Genomic DNA, 18,712 nt, shown 5'->3' with positions numbered 1-18,712 from the left:
TACAAAGACTGATTAATACTGCAAATATTTACCATCTTCACTTGATACTGTCTTCTAATTGTGTGTATCTGGTAATTAGAGGCGTATAAATGTTCATGTGAGTAGGAAATTTTATTATATATCTAAGATCAAGGTAAAATCTGCAAGGTTTTGAAAGCGTAACTTTTATTGGTTATAGCTGCAAATCTATCAAACCGCTGTTGCTGAAGTTGCCTTCAATGACACACATTCGTCTCATGCTTTAAAAAGCAATTTAAGGCTAGTGAGAGGTGTCACAGGTTTGGAATGCAAAAGCGCTCTGTATCTTCAGCAGAGCAATGTGTCCCCGCACTAACTCGATCTCTGGGCACAAGGACCGTGTCCACGCTCGCGCTTGCCCAGCCTCCATGCGTGTGGTGCTTCCGAGCACTCATGGCAACGATCTTTACCACTGCGAAGGAAGAACAATTTGCTTTCACTTCAAACACGGCAGCACTATCACCTGCCTAACCCTCCACGTACAACTCACAGGGTTTCTCCCCGAGTCTGCGCTGGGTCCGATGATGGTGGGTCCATCCCAGGGGACAAAGCCGCAGAGGCCGAGCGCAGTGCTGGCTGTCCCGTGGCTGTCCCACGGCTGCACGCAAAGGCCCGGGCTGGGAAACCCAAAATGCCCACCTCCGATTCCACGCTCTTCAGAGCGGCAACAAGATGGAGAAGGGCAGACCGAGATACTCAGTGGTTTCCTGTATTTGTGCACTGACCCCAGTACGTGCCAGTATGAAGGCAGACACTCCTGACCGGGTCGTGTTTTCACTCGGGCGTACCAGCATGCTCTACAAGTGTCTTAACAGCTGACTACACACTGTACCTTTGTTGCATCCAGCCTGCGTTATTTAATCCTTAAATAAGCTCTACGTGTACCCCAGTGGTTTTTAACACTTGAACAGGGGAATTTGTTGAGAACAACCAAGCGTGCGGATCTCGCCCCACGTTTTTTCCTATCAGGACATCCCTGAGGTGACCAGGTTGCGCACCGAGGGAGCGCAGGCCGCGCCCCCGCACCCGGCAGGGGCAAGGCGCACAGCCCTGAGGAGCGCGGGCCGACCCCGGGGCGAACGGCGCCCGCCGCCGGGCACACAGACCTAGCGTGCAGAAAGACGTTTAAAACTGAGGCTCATCGCGTCAGGTCCGGTGTCACCGCCGCCGGCACCCCCGGGACACCCCCGCGGCGGCGCGGCCCGGGGCGGCTGCGATGGCGGGCGGCTGCGCGCACCACGCACAATGGCGGCGCGGGGCATGCCGGGAGCTGTGGTCCGTCGGGCGGGCGCGGGCGGCGGCGGGCGCGGGCCGCCTGCCGCTCCCGGCGTGCCCCGCGCGGGGTGAGGTGCCCGGATGTGCCCGGCGCCGGAAGAGAAGCGGGTCTCTTCGGGGCCGGCCATCTTGTGCGGCAGCGAGCAGGGCGCGGGGGGCCCGGCAGCATCGGAGGAGGATCCCGCCGACGGGGGCCCATCATGCCCGGACACCTGCAGGAGGGCTTCGGCTGCGTCGTCACCAACCGCTTCGACCAGCTCTTTGATGACGAGTCCGACCCCTTCGAGGTGCTGCGGGCGGCCGAGAGCCGGAGGAAAGAGAGCGGCGGCGGCGGCGGGAGCCAGGGGGGCGGCGGGGCCCGCGGCGGCCCGGCGGGCGCCCAGACCAACTCCTCCGGCGGGGCCGGCGGCGGCGGCGGCCCGGGTCAGGCGGGCGCCGGCGGCGGCCCCGGCAGCGCGGCCAAGCAGCTGCGCAGGGAGTCCCAGAAGGAGCGCAAGAACCCGCTGCCCCCCTTCGCCGCCTCCGCCGGGGGCGCCGCCGACCGCCGGGAGGAGGGCAGCGGCCAGCCCGGCGCGCCGCTGCGGAAGGAGGGTGAGCCGGGCCGCGGGGGGCTGCGGCGGGGGAGGGGGCCGAGCGCCGGGCCCGGCCCCGCCGAGGGGCCGCCCCTCGCCCCGCGGGGGCCGCGTCCCGCCGCGCACAAAGGAGGCGGCGGGAAGGCGCCGGAGCGCGGTGCGGGGGGGGCCGGGCCGGGGCCCGGGCGGCGGCCTCGCACCCACGTGGGGGAGCGCATGGCGGGGCCGCCCGGGGCCGGGGGGCGGCTGGCGGCGGCCGCAGCCCGGGGGCACCGGGGCCCTGCGCTCGCTGCCGGCCGCACGTGGCCGCGGGCGGTGTGGCCCCGCGGGCCGGCCCGCGCGGAACGGAGTCGTGCGTGGGGCGCTGCCGTGCCGGAGCGGGGCGGCTCGCCTGGCGGGCGGCGCGGGGGGCGGCGGGCTCCTCCGGGAGCAGCCAAGCGCCGTCCTGAGCTGGTGGGGTGTTGCGGGGGGCCTGGCGCATTTGACAGGGGGTGGCAGCGCCCGCGCTTTCCAGATCCCCCCGCCTCGTTTTTCTAGGGAACGGGGTTGACAGGGCTCACGTAGGTATTTCACTGATGGGCTGTGTGAGTTCTCAGACGTGTTTGTCTAAACCCAGGAGACGTCGCACGCGGGAAACTGTGTTGGAAAAAAAGGAAAACAACAAAAAGTGCCGAGTACAAATAGGTTAAACGAATGTGCCCTGGGCAGAGTGACTGGCAGGACGCGGCCCTGCGCGAGGAGGGGTAGCTTTTGCGCACACATGTCGGCCCGTGGCAGGCAGCTGTACCCCGCACAAACCTCGGCACACCTCAGATTGCTCGGAACTCCCATTAAATTGGAATCCATGAAATGCATCGAAGTAAGGTGACAGCGGTTGACATGTGGGTGAGGAAGTAGCTTGGCAGCTGCAGTTTAACTCTGGAAGATCTTTACAGCAACGCGGCTGGTTCAGAAGACCCCAGCGCCGCGTGAAAGCGTCTTAACACCTGTGCATTTACTGCAGCGCATGTTGCAGTATGACTTTCTGCCACCTTTTATGCTTTTTAAGAAAGAAGTAGTCTTAATATATGAGTTGTTCTAGAAAGTAGGCCTCCCAGACGTCACTTGAAAACACCTTGTGAGAAGCAGAAGTTAGGAACTGTTACAGTAGTCTTTGCTCATGGGTCTTCTGTACTTTTGTTGCTTGAGAGCTCTTTCTGTGTGAGGAATGCAATAATTTGTCCTGAGTCGCAATTTGCTGAGCCAGTGTCCTCTGGAAATATTAATAGTCAGATGCAGAGTCGTGGTGGTGTCCCTCGTGAGGTAAACCTGAAATATGGCAGTGTCTGTGGCCAACACAAGAGAACGCAGAAGGTTTTTGGCAGGGCTAGCGCTCCATGTTTACCTCCTGGTTTTCACATTCATTTTCAAGAGCAAGCACTACTTCACTATGAAAAAAGTACTTTGTGGCTTATTATAGCAGTGAAGTGGAAAGTCAGGCTTGCTTTTGTAACTGTGTATGGTGCACTGCAGTAAACAAAGTCACTTTCCAGTTTGAAAATTTTTGGGTTTTGTGTGGGACAGTGTTCTAACACCATAAAGTTGTTTGATGCCATAGTATTGACAGGGTTTGCTGTGTACCTTGTGAGTGTATTGCGTTTTGAAACTATTCCACTATGTAAGGATGCAGAGTATTTGACTGGTGAATTACCAGTTCAAAGCTTTATGATACTAAGGAAAAGGTATTTTTGGTTAGGCTTCACCAGGTTTTTTGAGCACAGGGTGTTGAACTCAAAATTCAAAAGACATGGAATTATTCCTTCCAGTTCTGCAGCATACCTCCTATGTGGCACTAGCCTGTTTGCTTTCCTTGCTGAGCTTTGCCTCCTAAAATTAAATGGGCCTTCTTAGTTTGAGAGTCCTTTTCAAAGTAAATGTTAGTGAGTTTAACCCCTGCGTTTCCTCAGGGAGTAAGGATTACTTAGCAAGCAATGTATGTCATGCAAACTTCATATATAAAGTACAGCTTGTAAGGTAAGGAAGACATTGTTCATTTGGGCGTGTTGGCTTGGATATCATTACAACTGTAACTTCTCTAGCCCCACCCAAATAGGACATTGCTTGTTAGGCAGGACCTTAGTTCTTTAAAAAAATGTAAAATTGGCAGCATTCGATTTAAAAGATTGTTCACAATTATTGAGCCAGCCTCAGTGGCTTGCTTAGTGTTTCTTCCCTAAACATTTTGGCAAGAAAATAGCATAACAAAGCAATAATGTGTTTGTCCAGATCTTTCTAAAGAAGAGTAAACAGGCCTTTCGGAAGAGTGGAAAACTGCATTTAAGATCTTTCAGAAGTCTTAGTGAGAGAGGTAATGCCCATCGGAAGTTACTATTATTGAAAAAAAAAGTAGTCTTTCAGAGGGCACAGAGGAGGGAAGGAAGAACACTAGCCGGTTCAGTAGCAGAGTGTACTCTTAAGCTGTTTCAAGTGCGCACATGATGAGATGAGCCTTTGTCAGGGAGTGTGTATCAGGCTGTGAGGATTGGTGTGGATGCAGACACCATTTAGTCACTGACCAGTAACTACCGTACTGGGATGCAAGTGACACCTGCTTGGGAAGGGTGGCCCTGCCCTGGGTCATACAGCTGGCCAAAAAAGTTCCCAAGAGCACAGTGAGATGAAGCAGGGTCACTGTCATAGAGTCCAGCCTGGTGATGCATGTCAAAATCAAAAACACTTGTTCGACCTGAAAAGCGCCTTTCGGGGGTGGGGGGTGGGGGTGGAAATCTTGCTTACCTTGATCCCTCTTTGAAAGTTGACCCCATCATTTTAACATGGATTACTAATGTATTGTGTGCTCTGACAGGTTTTGTTTCCTGCAATATTGTAAGAGCATACACTTGCAGAAAATAGTTTGATTGAAATGCTGTGGAAAAATGTGAATCAGAAGTGTCAATGATAAACAGTTACTTTGTTATAAAGGTATAGTTTCTCAGATTATCTACTCATAATGCTAGAAGAAAAACGTTAATTCCATCTTACCTTCAGTATTCTTTTATGGTGTTAGAATCAGTATCTCTCCCAGAGCAGCTCTGCATTCTGTTGATGTGTGTCGCCTAATGTTTCAGGGATAAGACGTATTGGCAGGAGGCCTGATCAGCAGCAACAGCAGCAACAGCAGGGTGAAGGCAAGCCTATTGACAGGAGACCAGAGAGACGACCTCCTCGTGAGCGCCGCTTCGATAAACCTGCTGATGAGAAAGGCGAAGGAGGAGAATTTTCTGTTGATAAGTAAGATTTGATTTTTTATTTTTTTTTTTATCTTGCATGACAAAGAACTTTCCTAGCTTTTTTAGGAAGGGCCTGTCTTGCATTTTGCTACTAAGGTAAAACCTAAACAAACAAATAGCTGAATGAATCAAAATTGTAACTGATTGAATTCAATTTTTGTCACGCACAAGAAGAGCATATCTCATCTAGACTATAACTCTTCCCTTTTCTGTGATTTTGTTTACAAACTCTTTACAAACTCAACTGGAGTTTTAACTGGGAGTGATCCAGCATGATCAGTTCCATTGGCATGTCTGAAAATACGGTTTAAATCATTAAGCTAGCCACTGTATCTCTCTAAATCTATAGCAGATAACTCAGGAAAGGAGCTTGAGTATAGCTGTTGCCTGCAGGATGAGATCTGTTTGCTGTTAATCCGTACAGCTGACTTAAAGCCAATAAGAGTTTGTCCATGTAGGTGTTTACACCTTGTCTGCAGTGGCTTCAAATCTGGAATTGGTGAAACTGTCTTACATCTAGGCAAGATCTAAAGTGTGTTGAGTATCGTGAGGGATCCAGAATCCAAGTGTTCTGAAAGTAATGATCAAATATTAAAATTGTAGTAGCTGAAGTTAAAATCCTTTTTTAAAAGCCAAGTGGGATGAATACAAGTTAAATGGAAATTGTAGTGTTGGCTAGGTAAGTAACACACTACAAACGCTAAATTTTGGAATTTACTGCCAGAAGATGCAAATGAACAGCAATCCTTCGAAGCGATTGTTTCTGGATTTTGAAATGTGGGCATTATATATGTGGGTTTTTTCAGTGTAGTAATTTGGCATTGAAGTTAGAGCCTCAACACAGTTATAAACAGTAATTATCAAAGGAAAAGCAGGTAAATAAAAATCTCAAAAGAGAACCTTAAAAACCATGCTGTAAATATTTGGAGGTGAAATACTGACAGTTGTTCCATGCTAGACCCATTCTTGACCGACCTATGCGTGGACGTGGTGGACTTGGAAGAGGGCGTGGACGCGGCCGTGGAATGGGCAGAGGAGATGGGTTTGACTCTCGTGGCAAACGTGAATTTGACAGACATAGTGGCAGCGATAGATCGTAAGTCTTTAACTTTTTCTATTATTTTTTTTTTTTACTATTCTTTACAATTAAATAATGTTTTAAAATCTGTCTTTGAATTTCTGTATCTGGACACTATAATGTTAACTCAGTTTTGTTAGTTCTGTTTCACATTCACATTTCAGCGGCCTAAAGCATGAGGACAAGCGTGGTGGCAGTGGATCACACAACTGGGGAACCGTCAAAGATGAACTAACGTTAGTAATCTGTAATTGCTCAGAAAACTATTAGCCAAATGTTAATAAAGCCTAATTCCTAAGGCTTGTAATGTAAAGATTCAGCCTACATTTTTTGCCTTTTGATTTTTGTGATTTTTGTTACTCTGTTTAAACAATGTTTGCAGAATCAAAATGAGCAATTTCTTGTAACATAAGAGATGGGTTTGCTGTTAAAACTGTAATTTGGAGAAATTTGGAATGGGGGTGGTGTCTTGTGCTGGTTTTTGAACGGTTCTTTTACTAGGGCAGTTTAACAATTTTGATTAAGTTAAGTATGCTTTTTTAGAAGTATTACACTGAAAAGAGTATTTTTAATAACCAGATCCATTTTGGATCTCAGGGTATGGCGGGAGGCTTTCAGAATGGGTACTAGTGCTGGGAAAAACTGTTAGTAAGGTGAAAAGCAGAGAATTTAAAAGGCACAGAGAGTACCCATCCTTAATAAAATAGTTCATGTTAAAGAAGGGTGGGTTATGTAAGTCCGCTATAGTACTTAGTCATTAATCTTACGGAGCTTTAAATAGGGGTGAACTTTTGAAAAACCCAAACTCTAAACATTATGTAATTGCAGTGAGTTGGATCAGTCAGCTGTAACTGAGGAAACGCCAGAGGGAGAGGAACATCCGCCTGCTGATTCTGAAAATAAGTGAGTAGCACCCCTCTTAATGTTCCTTGATTGCTTCAGAGGTAGTATTTCTTCACCTTTAACCTTGGATATTTATTCCTACTTCTGTTTTGCCAAACTAAGCTGATACAGAATTATCCACAATGCTGCTGAAAAACTTCTCTTGAAAAAGTGCATGTCTAAAAATTAACTGGAAACTGTTACGTTAGTGTCATGTAGGCTCTTAGGTCACTTTCAGATGTAGTTATTAATGATTGGTTGTTATACGCTTACAGTCTTGGGATTGCAGCTTCTAAATACCAAATCCAAAAGCATCTGAGCTCATAACTAGGTAGAACCACCAAGCAAAAGGGACAAAATTACATTCTGCTGGTGGAAGGTAACTTTTTTTTTAAACTTAGCTTTTCAAAACAGTCATCAAGACTGTGACTAGCCTGTCAGAGAATGGTTGTATCTCTTTCATTCTCCAGCTTCTGTGCATGCAGGCAATTTTTGAAGAAGTTAACTTGATTGCTTCTCATTCCACTTGGATACTGTTATGGAAGCAAGCAGAGACTGGATGAATGATACACAGCAACTAGAGAAGCAGAACGAGAAGTAGTGATACTTGCAGTTGACGTAAAAACGAGATAAAAATTTTTGTGGTAGTGTGGAAACTTGTATTTAATGGGGAGTGTGCTTTATAATGGATTCAGAAAATGGCTAACAGCTAAGATAGAATTTTGAAATACTTGTTTGCACAAGATTTCTAACCTGGAGTTTGCAATAGCTTGATTTCCTCATTAATGACTTTGATTAGTGGTAAAGAGGGTACAGTTACTGTGTAGAGAGTAAGAAATGGATTGAGCTTATAAAAAAAAAAAAAGACTAAATGCCATTACTTCTCGAAGGTGTTGGTGGTCCAAGGTTAAGGTTATCTTGTAGACAGCAGTAGTATGAGAATTTTTAAGGAATTACGGCTTGGATATCCATCAGAAAATGCAAGCTAGCTAGTCCTTAAAAGAACTATATCTGTTGGAAATCCAGATATCTTAAATTTGCTACCTGCCGCATTTCCTGCATCTTTATTAGCAGCAGTGTCCCGGTGTCTTGCTTGACCAGGTACTGACCCATCCATGTGCAGATCAGTTATCTGCAAAATTCTACAGGCTCTTTGTGTGTGTCATAGTTTTCCTCAAATCTGCAGAAAATATGTACTCTTCTCAGTTTCAAGCGTAATGCATCTGTTGTAACCCATCAGTTTTCTTCATAGAGAAGCATCTTTACATGGGTTAGTTTTCAGGTTGGCTAGTTTGTGGATCTGAACCTAAATGTTTCGGCAGAACTGTAGGCTGTTTTACTGCAGTAAAACCTGCACGATACTGAGGGCTGGTGTCTTTACCTTGAGCAAAAGTGGCTTCTGAATATACACAGTGTCAAAACCCATGCTGTTCTACAGAACGAGAAAAAAAGAAATATGGTAGTTTTGACATAAAAATCTCTGCTTTACTAGGTTAAAATTAATGGCTATGAAATGAAAACCTTTTGAATTGAGGCTTTCATGATCTCTTTGCTGCAAATACATGGCACTAATTTTCTGTAATCGGAAATTTAGTTGCATAAAGACACTGAAGAATGACTAGAGGATTGACTGCCTGTGTAGTTGGAACATGATCTGTTATTGAGCATAGTGATTGTGTGTTTTATTTTTAAAAATAGCTCTTTGGCAAAAGGTAGAGGCATCAAAGACTTGGAATGAGGTGATACATTGCATGAGTAACTGAGTTGTATGAGTTGTTTTTTTCAAGTTGGCTGAAAATAAAAATTATTTGTTAGTTGGGAAATTAACCATTATCTTTAGTTCAATAAAGGAAGCAGACTATCCAAAGCTGATTAAATTCTGTTTTTTTAAAAAAAAACAAACTTGAAAATTGAGGGAAGAACAAGCTCGCTCTCACTGGCTTAACTTGAACTTTTGGGAGAGAGGTACCTCAAAAAGGGTGGGGAGGAAAGCTCCAAACAAGTCCATTGCAGAAGTTAGGCTTTCATATTTGTAAAGAAAACTCATTCATGTGGAGAATAGATGGCATGGGTCAGTGTTCATTTTAACGTTTTGCTGTGCTCACCATTTAGTTGCTTAAAGGTGTCTGGCTGTGATTTTTTTTTTTTTTTTTTTTTTTTTGGCACGCTGGCTTAAGGAGGTGAGTTTTCATGTGTGCTTTCTGCGTGGTGGGAGTGAGGGGTTTTTCTATATGCTGCTTAAGTGCTAAATACTAATCTGGTGCTGATTAACAAGTGACTTTGAATTTGTACGTTAGAATGGGAGTTCTAAGTCATGATCATAATATCCATGAATTTACTACAGAGAGAATGAGGTTGAAGAAGTTAAGGAAGAAGGTCCTAAGGAAATGACCCTGGACGAGTGGAAAGCTATTCAAAGTAAGGATCGTGCAAAAGTTGAGTTCAACATCCGTAAACCAAATGAGGGTGCTGATGGGCAATGGAAAAAAGGATTTGTTCTTCACAAGTCAAAGAGCGAGGAGGTAAAGTGACTTTCAATATTTGCTAGTATCCAGATTGTATAGGCTTTTCTATTGATATGCATTTCTTGGAGCGGAAGCTCCGTTCTTCTAGACGCTGACCTGTAGCTAAAAGTCTGTAAGGGAGCAACATTTCTCTTAATAAAACTGGAGTTAGGCTCCAGTTTTATTAGCGTAAGCAGCCACTTTACTGTGGGTAGTTTTAGCAGTTGATCTGTACCCTTATGTTGGTGCATGCTGTGATATAGTAAGACTGGAAACCCGCTGCATCTGGGCAGGTAACTTTAAGGACTGTCTCTTGATGAACTTTTTAGAAGAAGTTTGTCAATGTCAAATTTATTTCTTTGCTTTTTTTTTGTTTTGTTTGTTTTTAAAGAAAGCTTATGTTATTTAGCATGTTAGTCTTATGCAGTACACAGACTTAGGATGCTTGAAAAAATACTGGTCATGTCTCGGACACCTTAACACCTAAACTGTTTCTCTTATGTTTGTAACATGGGTATCTTCTCATTTTGTAATGTTAGGTCGACAGCCCTCCTTGAAGCTTTTGAGCAACCAGGTGGAATTACCTTTGTATACCTCGGTGATATACAATGGAGTTGCTGCAGAATTATTTTAAAATTGTAGTTTTTCAAGCATATTCGTTTTAGTTGTTGCAAAATTTTACTCTTCCAAGATTGTCTGAGTGGCAAGGAGACACATACTCTTTGGCTTTAGAAGGGAGGGAAGTGCTAAGAGCTCTGCTCTTAGTGCAGGGCTGCATTAATCTTTGGTTTTGATCTTTGCTTTTAACACTCTGTAATAGCTTAAGTGACCCACTTAAGATAATGGTGGCCTGCAACTTTGTCTGCCAGATGGTTCTGACTCCCTTTGAAGTAACTAGATAGTATGTAATACTCTGTTTGGTGTTCTAGCCTGTATTTCTGCTCTTTCACACCTTGTCAGTTTTTTCTTCTTGTAAGCTGGGGACGTAATGCAGATGGGAAGGCACTGTTCAGTACTTTCCGATGAAAACTCCATTTCTGATCTCGTTGAAGTCGGAATGACTTTGACTTTGTCACAGTCGTGCTATTTTCTTGCTGTGTAAGGTAGTTCAGTTTGTCAAATGATTGAACATCTTTTTGTTTACCTTTAGCTGTTTGGTGTTTGAAGTGTTTATTAAATACTGTTTTCTCCGGCTTGCGTAGAAAAGGCGAACTGAGACTTAAATGTTCCTGTATGTTAAAAAGAGTATATTTAAACAGAAGTATTTATATGCTTTACCAAGATTTACTAAACCTGTAGTCCTTCAAGTTCCCGCAGCCCCAATCCCTCCAGAGCAGATTTATTTGACACTTAGTCAGCTGAAGATGGTCGTCTTTAACATATTTGCATGTATGACAGTATAATAAGATGGTGTACTTCTGGCTAATCTAGAAAGATCTGTACTGTATTTTCCATTTGAAAAATGAATTGGTAGTTACCTCAAACCCAAATGGAACCAGTGAGGATAACTGATCACATTACTTTCATGGAAGAACTGACATTATGAGTAGGTTGTTCTGTTTGGAGGGTGGATTATACTAACTTCTCTTCAAAGAAACGAGTCAGATCTTTTTAGCACTATCACATAAGAAGTTAACAGTCCCTTGCTGTGTAAGCGCAGTAGTGAGATACTAACAAACTGCCTTTAAATCTCAATGCTTTTAGCCTGCTTTTATTGTATGTCCAGCAGATGTCTTTCCCCATTTCACTTACTGTTCGCTGATACTGTGGGAAGCAGCACAGGGGTTGTTTGTGAAGTACTGCAGCAGAATAGCTCTATAATCGGTATGCATTAGGAAAGCCTTTGTTGTGGCTCCTTTTTGAGCAGGTTTAGAAGGTGAAATATCTTTAAGTTATGACAAAACCTACCAGTCACCTGCTGTTCTTCTGTTTGCCCTCTTGGACATACTTATGAGTCATGAAATCAAGGTTGATGTAAGGTTTCTGTGACTCTTAGTGACAAGAAGAGAGTTTGTGTGGAACTGACTTGGTTTATAGGTTAATTCTGGTTTTCAGCCCCAAATCTTCTGTACTCTTACAGTTGAAAAATCACAGTGCGCTCCAGTGGACTTTCTCAAAATTTGCGGTGTTGTGATGACTGCCCTCATTCCTGTAGCCTGAGAGCTACTGGGAGAATGCCCTAGGAGTCTGTGGGAAAAGGGAATGTGAGGTTCTAGTACTGTTCATCTGCCTTGGTCTCGTGAAAGCGCTGTCCTCCTCCTATTACTTGGGCTCTTCCCTGAGGGGTGAAATGCCTGACCCTATCTGAGGTCTTTCCTCTTTTTGACATTTGCTATGCAATTTCTAGAAAGCGATATTTTTGTATGAAATGAACTCTTAATACTGTCTCAAATTCTTGCTGGTTTTATGTGAAATCCATGTGTATTGGCAGCCCTAGTCTAATGAGACTTTCCAGGAGACTGGGTTATGCTGTTATGCCATGAAATAGAGATCCTTGTTTTTTTTCTTCTCTGCAGCTGGTTTAGTGGCTTGCGTCTGTTTTAAGTTCTACTGGTGTACAGCTGAACAAAAAATGGAAAGGGGTTATGTTGTGGAGAGACCTTAAAATTTGTTTGAAAAGTTGGATCCAAGTCTCCTGGAAAGACTGATACCCTAGTAGATCAGTTCCTCCTCTGTGTATCTGCTTGTGCTGTGCCTCTTTCCTGTGCCTTTAAACTTTCCTGCTGATCTAATAGCTTCCTTAGAGGAGGTTGGAATGGGAGACTGAGAAAAACGTTTTTGAAGAGAGTACTTCATCTTCTCAAAATTTAGAGGCATGACTCTTGAATTGAGGCTCTGCAGGAACCTTTTCTCACTAACGGTAGTTTTGAACGTCGCACCCTCTTACCTGTCTAGTTCTGTACGCAGTGTGCCTGATGCGTTGAGGTGCTGGAGATCAGCCTGCACGCGCGGACTCTACTGGAGTTTCCAGCAGCTTGTGTTGAACTTTTTTGGTACTGATCTGAGATTTCTCTTGTCTCCACACCTGTGGTATGGTCCATCCTCTAATCTTTCTGGATGCTTGCACAGCTGTTGTTCTCATCCTTTTGCTGCTTCACGTGCTCAGTGACATCTGTATCCAGCAAGTTCATGTGACCTTATTACCTGTTGTTTCTGTATGTAGTTGAGTCTCATTTCTTCCTTTTGTTTTCTCCCTTTGTTCCTTTTGTCACTTTGGCGTGGACACGCAACTTTCATCAGACAAAGGCGATGACAGAAATGCAGGGGAGTCTGCTGGAGTCAAATGAGGTACTGATCCTTTATATCTAACTGGTAATACCTGTGTTTTAATATGAGCCCCTTCTGAAGTGGAAGGTCTGGATATTAAGAAGTCACAAAAAGAGAGAATAAAAGTAGATGCAATATGGAGCTCTTCTGTCCATGCCTGTTGTCTAACTGTGCACCATGTAGGAGCCTTCATGATTAGTACCCTTGCTCCTAATTGAGCTGAATTCACACCTTATCATAAAAGCTTCTATCATGAGTCTTTTTATTTTTTGTTGTTGCTGTTTTTCCATATCTCGCTGTCTGCTTTGGCCCCCTTTCCCTTAGCAGCTTGTTCTTTATTTTTGACAGCCTTTCCCAAGACCCGTAAGTGCAGCAGTGCCTTCAAGAAGCTATCACTTACTAGATCAGAGCAGTATTGAGAGTTGCCAATACATATAAATGCTTCCAAAAATGATTCAGAGTAAACAATTTGTATGGTATGTCTGTGACTGTTGTCGCCTAAGTGAAAGAAGAGGATGAGGAGAATATGCCAGGTCTTGTACTGGTGGGGTTTTAAAGCAGCTTTGGATAAAATCATTGGGTTACATACAGAATTTGCTATTTGTTGGTTTAGTGGTCAAATCAAGTTGTGAAAATGCAGGGTTTTTGGTAGACTGTAGTGTTTCTATTTTAGGTGATAGCAGTGTAGGGAGGGAAGCAAATAAAATTATTGTACAAATCTGCTGATACTACGTCTCACAAAAGAAAATGTCCTGTGACTACCAGTAAGTTGGAAATACAGTCTCAGTACCCTGCAGTGATCAAAACCATAGATAAAATATTTAGTGGTAAGAAAGGAATGAAAACAATAACAAAAGGTGTTGTGTATGGTTTCACAGATTGTTGTGTACTTACATTTGAGTAGTGCCATGTCAGTCTGAGATGTGGAATTACTGTTCTCTGAAAAATAACTGCTTAGGCTAACTTCCTGAGTTTGGGAAAGAGGTCTCTGAGGGAAGGGTATCAGTTCAGATCTATGAAATCAGGAGTGGGACGGAGACCAGCTGTTAAGGGAATACATCTCAGTCAAATGTGCTTGAAAGAAAGCAGCATAGAGGGATATTTCTTGTGCCCAATTAAATTGCAGTGCTCTCCACTGCATGACATCGTGGAGGCCAAATGTTCAGCTGGACGTGGAAAGGGATAATTAGATTGATGGGGGAGAAGGCTCTTCATGGCTCTGTACATTATGGTGCTTGTGACTGACTCATGGAATCCCTGAAAGCAGCTTTCAGCCTTTTGACTGTAGACCTCTGTATCCATTGGCTGCCTTATGAAGGATCCACAAAGGGTAATTAAAGGGTGTAGGGCTTAATTGCACAATATGTTGCCTCTGAAAGTCAGCATACTGTGTAAATTACACCACAAGAAGTTAAAGAGTCAGGAAGCTTAAGCATGCTAGTGGCATTTCTGTAGGGAAAAAAACAAGCAAATTGATAATTGCTTTACCAGAAGTTAGGGGCTTATAGGAAAAGAAAGCATCGTATGTTGCCATGTTTCCAGAATATGATGACTAGACCTTGTAATAGGCAGGGTGCTGGACTGGGTAAAACCCTTGCTCTAATCCAGTGTGGTTGGTTGTACATTTTGTGTATCATTGTAGCTGCCAAAATCTGACTTACTACATGGAAAAATTATTTGTACAAAATAGGAAAAATAATCACTTTAAAACACTTGGTTCTTTTTGCGTTCAGTGTGTGATAATTTAAAATACTTGAATGTACTGAGTAGTAGCATTTATGGTGTAGACATTAACTCTTTGGTGCGTACCTTGCTCCTTGAAGCTCCGGTTTCTCTCTGTGAATGCACTAGGAACTGACCAGCTGTAAGTGTTGTATCATGGCAAAGGCGATGGAGAGTCCTGTTTTTCAGTGTAATTGATGAGGTTGGTTCTCTGTTTTAGCATTAATGTTTTGGCTACTTCAGTTACATTGTGTTTGAACTCGTTATGCCTCGTTTGCTGTTCGTTATGGCTAATGCAAACCAGTAAGGGATTCTTACAGTCTCCCTTGTTTTAAGTAGTTATACAGAGCTAAGCAAATGAGAATGTACTCATTGAGCAAAACAAAGATGGGTTACCAAGTAAGTATTTATAAAGAATGAAATGAATTGATAGAACCTGAAGATTTCTCAGGATGCAAAGTAAGAAGAGGAGAAATGCCAGAAAACAAGGTTCTGTACTGGCTTGGTGCTGGTTAGTTTGGTCTCGGAGAAGCCTAAACTCCAGAGCTTCCCTGAATTGTCTTGGAAATGCAAAATACCTTTGTTTGCTGAAGTGCTTATTTGATTACCTGTGTGTGGTTTTGTTGTCCGCACAAGCGGTATGACTTGATTCCTAACAATTCCTGCACTGTCTTTTAACCTGAATCAGTCAAGGTAATCGTTCGTCAGTATGAGAGTGCATTTGGAGGTGAACGCGTACTCTGTGATGGTAAGAGTGCAACTACAGATGAAAAGGTTTCTTTGGTGATTTTCCTTACTCATGAGGAAACACTCATTTCAGGCTCATGCTGAGGACTCTGTAATGGATCATCACTTCCGCAAGCCAGCAAATGATATTACATCCCAGCTGGAGATCAACTTTGGAGACCTTGGCCGCCCCGGACGTGGTGGCAGAGGGGGACGGGGTGGCCGAGGACGTGGTGGCAGGGCCAGCCGTGGAGGCAGAACTGACAAGGTAAGTAGCTACAGCTTTCATCTACAAAGGAGCTTAGTTTCAGTTGTTACTAGGATTTTCATACAGATAGTTTTAGGCATCTTCCTTATTTCTGGGGAGTTGCTCTGACAACAAACGCCACATTTGAAAACCAAGTCAAGTGTCTGTTCTTGCCAATTTAAACTAGGTTACTGTTAGGGCAAAAGGACGAATGTTTTAGCAGTGTTCTCATTAAACACAAAAAAGGGAGGGTGGGGATAGGTTGGGTTAAAAAAAAAAGTGCCCACCTTTTCTATCTGAAGCTGAAAAACGACTTTTCAGTGCGGACGGATCTAAATGTACTGTGAGGTGCTTCTGTTGGTGCCAGAGCAGAACTGCAAGTGCTAGAGCGGTTATTGTCAGGTACAGTCAGGACAGTGTATCTGCATTGTGACCTGTTGGGGGTGAAAGACTGGTTTTACAGCTGCATGCTGTATCTTGAAACTGAGGAATTTAGATTTTTCATGTGGAAATGGGGTTCTTGGTGTTTTTTTCCTCTAATCTGCAGTAATTTTTTTCCTCCTGTAGTCCCAAAGCCCTAAGGAAATACTCAGGGAAAGTACCAAATGAGGTTAGGGAGAGAAGATGTAAAGTTGAAGTACTGTAGTGTAGCTACAGTAAAGGTGTGGTTTAATATGGAGCACTTACTCAGCTTAAATCTAATCAAATTGTTACTTACTAGAAAATGAGTCTGGTGTGGCTTTCTTCACATAGACCAGACTTGCTCATTTTTGACTCTTCTAGGACTCTTGACTCTTGTTTTCTCTTTTACACTGGATCACTTTAAATTTTAGGCTTAGTAGTCGGAAAACTCTCCCGTTACCAATGTAAGAAAATTTTAAAGAATTGAAATTAAATGGTGGTGGTGTTTGCTCTTGAGTTGTTTCACTAATATGGCGTCTTGCTTCAAGAATAAAAAACTTCCCTGCAGCCTATTTTATGCTGACTTTGTTTATTTCCTTTCAGTTGGTTAAGGAGTTTGACGTGATCCACACACCCAACCAGGTTGGTGATCTCTGCTGGCACTTGTGTACGTTATGTGTGAACAAGGCCCTCCTGTTGCAGGGACGGTAACTCCCGTCCTGCAGCGGGTGGGCTTTTTTGGCTTGCGTTCTGCTTTTGTGTAACGAGCAGCCGGAGATACTAAGGCTAGAGGCTGAGGACCCTGCTATTACTTTTTAACTTCAGTTTGAGGGCTGGGTATTTCTGTAGTGTCTTAGTCTTGCCTACAGGTGTTGATACCACTTTTATTGGAATGCTTTAAATATATCTCTTGATAAATGACTGTCTTTACAGGAAATTGAACTGTCTTGGCTTTTCCTACTCTTCTCTTCCACAATCCTCACGGACAAAGTCAAGAGTATTTTAAAATACTTAATTTCTGCATTTAATTGCAGCACTGTTCTTTAGGTGCAGTACAGAGCCTTTTAAAAAATCTGTTGGGAAGCACTGAGGAGATTTTTAACTTAAATGTATGAATTTCTAGGGCTAGGTTGGCACAAAAATTCTCTTTATCAACAGCTAGTTTGTGACTGGGGAAAAATTATACATGTGAAACTTAATTTGTGCTACAGACAGGCCTTTTCTGTAACTCTTGTCATGTCCGTTGGTAAGAATTGATGGTTGTGTGCTAGTGGAATGGTGTAAACCCACGTGTAGGGATCTCTTGGATCCTACAATGGAAACAGAGATGTAACCTTGTGCAATAATCGTGTGCAAACATGGTTTGTTTGCCTGTAGTGCCTCTTCCGATCTTTAAAGGTCTCTTCAAACCTAAACGATTCTAAGATTCAGATGTAGGCTTTGTTTTAAAAGGTAGTACAGGAGACTTCCTAGTCCTTGGGATAAAGGAGAACAGATAAGTGTTGCTTATCATGGAGGAAAAAAGTTGCTCTGGTAGTAATTTGTCCAGCACCATCCTGCTCACTCTGCTGTACTGTGTACCTCTTTGAATCCTGGCATTTCCCTATTGAACAGGGTTCAGGTTAAAATAGTTTTAAAAGGAGGAATTCCCACCCCTGTTTGTCTGGGGTGCAGGGAGCCCCCCTGCCCGCAGCTGCCCCGTGCAGGTGCCCAGCCTGTCTGCAGAGGGACAGAGGCTTAACCTTGTCCCCGTGCCCGCTGGCTGGCCCCAGTGTGTGCCAGCACCTTGCACTGCCCCGCTCCGCTGTGTGCTGGGCTGTCTTTGCCTGCTGAGTGGAAGGACTTTGTAATGTGTGAAGAATTAGAAACATGGTAGGGCTTGATGCTGCTGAAGGTCGTAACTTTCTGATGTTTCTCTTTCAGTCAAGTGCTTCTGCTCCTGATGTAGATGACCCAGAGGCTTTCCCAGCTCTGTCCTAAACTGGATGTCATAAGCCAACCCTGCCCTCGTCGGGCCTTCCTCTCCGAGGCTTGCATGCTTAAGGATCCTAAACAACTAAGAAATTAAAAAGAAAAAAAAAAAGAGGAGACTGTCATTCATACCATTCACACCTAAAGACTGAATTTTATCTGTTTTGAAAATGAACTTCTCTCGCTACACAGAAGCAACAATATGGTAGTCAGTTTTGTATTTAGAAATGTAATGGTAGCAGGGATGTTTTCATAATTTTTTCAGAGATTATGCATTCTTCATGGATACTTTTTTGTATTGCTGCTTGAAAATATGCGTTTCCAAACTTGAAATATAGGTGTGAACAGTGTGTACCAGTTAAAAGCTTTCACTTCATTTGTGGGGTTTTTGTTTGTTTGTTTTTTGGTTTTGTTTTTTTTTTTTTTTTTTTTTTTAAAATTCAGGATTTTAAGACATTTTCCCTGAACTACAAACTGGGTTTTAATTATTGCACACTATTTCTATTTCCTTAATTCCTGTTTAGCCCATGGTTTTTTGGATTATGTGAAACTTTTAATTTGGCAGACTGTTAGTGCTATATGGAATACTAACTCCTGGAGTACTTTAGTTTTAATGCTTAATTTCAGACTTGGAAAACCAGTCATTTTTCATCTATGGTTTACACAAAATCTTTATACAAAATTGATACCAGGTACTTGAAAAAGATTGAAAGCACATTGGTTTATAGTTAAATACCTGTGTATGGATCCAGCAGTGATGATGTGTGGATAATTGGTCT

At 43.7% G+C, this 18,712-nt stretch overlaps 1 protein-coding gene across 4 annotated transcripts; it reads left to right on the top strand.

The window, feature by feature from the left end:
• Nucleotides 1–1,374: 1,374 nt before the first annotated feature.
• Nucleotides 1,375–18,309, top strand: SERBP1 (SERPINE1 mRNA binding protein 1). 4 transcript variants are annotated; one of them, XM_055725186.1, is made up of 10 exons: nt 1,375–1,884; nt 4,973–5,135; nt 6,093–6,230; nt 6,377–6,448; nt 7,041–7,115; nt 9,439–9,616; nt 12,839–12,886; nt 15,408–15,581; nt 16,566–16,604; nt 17,886–18,309. In XM_055725186.1, the coding sequence occupies exons 1-10, from the start codon at nt 1,494–1,496 to the stop codon at nt 17,940–17,942; spliced, it is 1,335 nt and encodes a 444-aa protein (XP_055581161.1). In that variant the 5' UTR covers nt 1,375–1,493; the 3' UTR covers nt 17,943–18,309. The 4 variants fall into 4 exon arrangements, with proteins under 4 accessions (XP_055581161.1, XP_055581160.1, XP_055581163.1 ...); XM_055725185.1 differs by having other exon boundaries at nt 6,353–6,448; XM_055725188.1 differs by lacking the exon at nt 12,839–12,886.
• Nucleotides 18,310–18,712: the final 403 nt, after the last annotated feature.

The sequence above is a fragment of the Falco cherrug genome, chromosome 12 (assembly GCF_023634085.1).
Source record: "Falco cherrug isolate bFalChe1 chromosome 12, bFalChe1.pri, whole genome shotgun sequence".
Classification (NCBI taxonomy): domain Eukaryota; kingdom Metazoa; phylum Chordata; class Aves; order Falconiformes; family Falconidae; genus Falco; species Falco cherrug.
This window is presented reverse-complemented; position numbering and strand designations above follow the sequence as displayed.